A 5,335-nucleotide genomic window follows, 5' to 3' on the forward strand; every position below is an offset into this window, starting at 1 on the left:
CCAGCCGCAGCGCCTTCCAGAACTGCGAGCCCGAGCGCTTGGACTTCTCCCCCTTCCAGGTGACGAAGGAGACGGATTCCTTCAGCTGGAGGATGCTGGGGTGGGTGCACTGCAGTGGCCTGTACTCCACCACGATGAGCTTGGTGGCTATGGCGTTCTGGCACATGATGCCCAGCTTGAACTCCAGAAGGCTGATGCTCTTCTCTGTCAGGTAGTCAGGGCTCAGGACCACAATCATCCTGCGGCTCCTCTGGATGAAGTCGAACACGGCTTCAGTGGTATCTAAGAGTACAAGGGCAGAGGAATTGGGGTGCACAAGGAGAAGGGAGTGGGGAGAGAAAAGCTGAGGAAGCTGTTTGGTGGCATACCTGCACAGATCCCTCTTCCTACAGAGGGAAACCTGGCACATGCTCTGTGACTTTCAACCTGCCCACCCTCCTGCTGGCAGCATTTTTGCTGTGCAGTGGGTTTTTGAGAAGGCTGAGGTGGTAAATGAGAAGCCAGGATACGCCATGATTGTACTCTGACTTCTGCACAGAATCAGCCACGCCCAGAGAAGTGCAGGCATTTGATAAAGGGCGGGTCTTGTTTGGGAACCACCTGCCCACAGCTTGAGCAATTCTTTGCGTTAGGGAATCAAAGCAATCATGTCATCCTGCCCCAGCTCAAACTGCAGGGGCTGACCCACCTCGCCCCTGTCATGCTCTCTCATCTTTGAGAAGAAACCTCCAAATTTAGAAAGCAAAAATGTCAGCCTTAAACCCCTCCACCAGTTCCCCTAAGCATGATGGGGGGTGGAAATATGTCCTTCAAAGCATTTCGTAGGATTAATTGCAAGTTGTAAAGCTCAGGAAGAAGCTCAGCTGAAATGGTGCCAGCAAGAGCAACATCTCTTTTATCACCAATTTTGAAAAGCAGCAAACCTGAAGGATGTCCTTGGACTTCTACTGTGGCTTGGGACACAGAAAGTATATTGAAAGTGTAGTGGCTAAAGGGTGAGCAGTGGAAAGGATGGGAACTATATGGCTGTGGCACTCAGCAATTTAACAAAAGCTGAGTAATAAAATGGTAAAAAAATTTAAAACCCATACACTTAGTAAGTGCTGGTGCCTGAGATGAGAGGGGACCCAAGGACAAATTGGTGTTCAAGCAAGACAAGGATCATTAGAGTAAGAGCTCTTGTACATTCAGAGAGAAAAATCTGCACATCTAGGAATGTCTTTCAAAGAGCTGTTCTGGGAAGAAGAGCTACCTCCTGCTTCCCTTCCATTTCACACTGCTAAAGTCTTCATTCCTCAGGCTGGTGACTCTCCTCTCTCCCTGACAGTGGAACACTGCTCCTTTATATGAATAAAAATACTGTTCCTTCCCTGCAATGGCAGTGCCTCTTGATTCTCCCAGCACTTGGCTGTCTCTTATCTCACAGCAGAAGGTGTACAGTGCTGCATCTGAATGCACCTTATTTTAATATGGTACAGAGCAGTACTTTTCAAAGAAGTATGACTAGCTGTAAAACTCATTGTCACTAGATTATTTGGAGACCCAGTTAGGAAAAATGATCATACAGTAAAATGCTAATGGAGAAAGTAGGGCATTGATTGGTTAATAAAATACTGGAATTAAAATCAAATTGTTTTGAGGGATTTTTCTTCTTGTATAAAAAGGTCAGTGGGATTTTTACCCCAACACACACAGGATAACACTGATTCATTGAAACCAAAAGTAGATGATAGTCAGTTCTCTCAGAATTGTCACCACCATTACATGTTTTTACCACCCTATTTCAAAGGCATAAAGAATTGGCAGCAATCTCCTAAGCCCAGACCTCATTCAAACTTTTCTACAAGTGATTGAAATCTATTTTGAAAACAGCCAGGCTTCAACAGTTTGTGAAAGAAAAAGCTCTTTTGCTGTTTGAAAGGTCTTTCTTTTTGAAACTGGAACACAGAACCACAGCAAAATATAAGCAGGAGCAGCCCCTAGGAGGTCTACCTGCCTGCTCAAAAAGCCCAGGTTCAATTAACATGAATGATTCTGATGCTGCTGAAATGAAATGTTTTGATTGAGGTGACAGTGCTGGTTTTCTTTTATCAATTTTGAATTTGCAACGCTTTTTGAGACTTTTAATTTTGAGACTCATGTTTTTCAACAGTCTTTTTTTTTTTTTTCAGACTTGTTGGTTTTGGTTTTTTTTGCAAGGAAGATGTTCAAATTTCCAAAGATATATTTGATTTTGAGAAAGGGATGCACTTAGACTTGGCTGACCAGGATACCTTGGGATGTTCAGTTTGCAATGTTTACCCAGCTCAGGAAAAATCCTGAGCAGACACTTCACAGTACGCAAGTAGGATCTTCCCTCCCAGTGAAACAGCACTGGATGGGACAGGCAGCAATAACATTGCAGGGGCTTGGGGATTCAATACTCTTGGTTATCTGCTTTTTACTAAAAAACCTTCCATCTTTACTAAATGTTTGCAAAAGCCACTGTGTATTTCTATTGGTTTACTTGTGTCTCCCCAATGCACCCCAAAGATGTAACAGATTATAAGGATTGTGGTTACAGATCCTATATCCATAAACCTCAAATCCATAGATGGTCACAGGTACTCATTTTGCTAGTGATCTGCAAGTGCTGGGCTGTCAACTTACCTGCAGGCAGGCAAACATGGGAAATGGACAAGAAAGTGACTTGGATGAGAAAATATGAATCTCACTGAACCTAGAAACTGATGGGCGAAGTAGCCTGAAAGTGAGTTTGATTTCTGTGGTTTTGGCAGATTTCTAAAATTCTGATTTGATATTTAAAGCAGAGATTATGTTGCTGCTGTCTTGTTCCTGCTGCCATCTTTCTGTCTTGTGATTGCCAAATGAGCACTTTTCAGATCAGAGACTTTCTGTGTGTATGTGTCCACAGCTGTGAGACATCTGAATGCTGTGTGTCACTGTGTTTCTGCTTGGATGGACCTGGGAGCTCAGGTGCCTCTGCAGGCACAGCATGAAACAGCCAGGAAAATGTCCCGTTCCAAGGAGGAGCCCCAAATGATCTTGATGCTTGGACTACACACAATCATCTTTCTTTAACAGCATTTCGCAGACGTAATGGGAAGATGGTAATTATGAGAAATGCACAAGGACTGAAATGCAAAAATGAAAATGTTTTATTGAAAAGCAAAATAAAATAATACTGACACTTCACAAACCAAATAACACAAAGGCAAAAACATACAGAAAAGGGAAAACTCTGCAACAGCTGTACAACATCAAACAGTACGGGAAGGGAAGATATTTTTTCCAATTTGTGCCATGCTGTTTCCCAATGAAAAAACAATGAGGAACTTTGCATGAGCTGCATATTGATAAATGTTAGGTTAGAGCACAGAAACTCAAATGAATCAACTGATTCAGATGGATGCTGTGACAGAATCCCACAATGGAAGCCACACGTGGCATAGAATGAAATGACAGGCATATCTGAGGCACTTGCACATCTACTTTACAGTTGGGACTGGGCTTTACCCTTGGTCTGAAATACCCCAGCAAAGCCAGTGGTAAAACTCCTGGTGAGTGGAACCTGCTTCTGGACTGTTCCTTCCACACTGCTCCTTCCCTCTGACCTCTCAGGCCCCTTCCAAACCATCACACCTTTCGCCTTGTGGCTGCTCTGCTGATGTCTCTCAGTAACCCTGCTCTGGGGTTGCAATGACACCAAAGGCCACTGCAGTGTATGCCTGATAAAGTCCAGGCCTATTAATTATTTGGACAACACTTTCAATAAAATCAGCAAAATACATGAGGTGGATTTAACTTCCTAAAATAATCAGACTTACTAAAACAACAGCATAAAACCTCTTGGTAACTCAGGTAAAAGTGAGATGTGATGTAGTGAGGTCTGAGATGTCAATTCAATTTATGAGTATTCGGGAGTCAATCTTTTAAAAATTATATGGGAATCTAATACAGCTCTGTTTTGGCTTCAGGGGTTCCCTCTGCCTGCAGATCTGGCAGCTGATCACAGAGATCTTAAAACACAAACAAAAATGTGAAGCTGGGCACAATGACAGGGTTGCAATGAGTTCACAAAGCCAAGCACGGGTTTGGGTGCTATCTCTTATAAATGAGGTTTTCTGGAGTGTGGGAAGCAGCTCAGTCCCTCCACAGACAACCACACTAGAAAAGCTCATAACAAAACTTTTAAGCACCTCTGAGCAGATGAGGAGCTTCACTGCCTCCAGTGAAGCTGACTGCAATTCTACCTGCTTAAATCAAAGCTTACTTGGGGTGGGACAGATGAAGAGGACGGTAAGAAAGAACCACTATTTGTTACACATCTGTACAGTGTCCTGGTTCCGGCCAGGACAGGGTTAGTTTTTTCAGTAGTCAGGAGGGGGCATGTCCAGGACACTGAAGTTATTTTACACCACCTTGCATTTGCAAAGGGTGGAGGGAAGGGGGTCTCTTTTGGAGAGAAAGGGTCCCAGCACAGCGCAGCTGGGCCAGTGCAGGGCAGCAGAAGGAATGGTTGGATATGGTAAATTGTCAGGGGGTTTGTCCATGGGAATGACTCATTTCTTGTACCCTCTATCACCAATATTGTTGTTGTTAAAGTTCGTTTTCTTATCTCATTGCTGTTTCTAGAGATTTTTTCTTATCTCACGGCAGGATCTTTACCTTTTGTTCCTCCCATTCTCCTCTCACTCCCTCTGCAGAAGGAGGGAGAGGGGGAAAATGAGGGGCACATGGTTTCAGGGGGAGTCCTGAATTGTTGGGTACCGTTCCTAAACACGACATACAGTAGCTGACTAAGGGCATGGGGGGCTGTAGCTCCCTGCAGCCCTGGAATAACATTATTAATCATAAAATGCTAAGGGCAAAAGGTTTTCCTGACACCATTTAGTCCCACCCCTTTAAGGCTGGGCTTTTTACTGCGACTCCCTCAAAGCTCCCAGCTCAGCTGGGTGAATAGTGCATAGACTCCTAATTGTAGTGCTTTTATAGTACCATTATAAATGCTTATGCCTCACCCACTGGACACCAAGAGAATAAATGCATGAGTCAAAGGTGACTCAGGAGCAACCATCACCAATAAAAATAAGTATGCACTTGGTGTGTGTAATACTGACCTCCACAATTAAGTGGGCAGGTCCTTGCACTAAGAGCTGCAGGAGTATGGAGACACTTCCAGAGCCTGAAGTTTTATTTGAAAACATTGTGAACCATAGCACCAGTCAATGCCAGGGCTCCACTGTGCTTTGGTTTGTCCTACAAGAGAGATTAAATTCCCCTCCTCAGCATGAATTGTGTGATGGGGGTTAACTCACCATGCCCTCTCCTGCTG

The 5,335-nt window shown here is 44.0% G+C and overlaps 1 protein-coding gene across 1 annotated transcript in view; it reads right to left on the bottom strand.

Moving 5' to 3' along the window:
• The window catches only part of LOC115947673 (X-linked interleukin-1 receptor accessory protein-like 2), a 726-nt gene extending 310 nt beyond the window's left edge, over positions 1–416 (bottom strand). The window contains exon 1 of the mRNA XM_031055416.1: positions 6–416. Within this exon, the coding sequence (XP_030911276.1) occupies positions 6–409 (404 nt within the window). The 5' untranslated portion in view covers positions 410–416. The remainder of the gene's footprint in view (positions 1–5) is intronic.
• Positions 417–5,335: the final 4,919 nt, after the last annotated feature.

Source organism: Geospiza fortis, unplaced genomic scaffold (assembly GCF_000277835.1).
Source record: "Geospiza fortis unplaced genomic scaffold, GeoFor_1.0 scaffold172, whole genome shotgun sequence".
NCBI lineage: Eukaryota > Metazoa > Chordata > Aves > Passeriformes > Thraupidae > Geospiza > Geospiza fortis.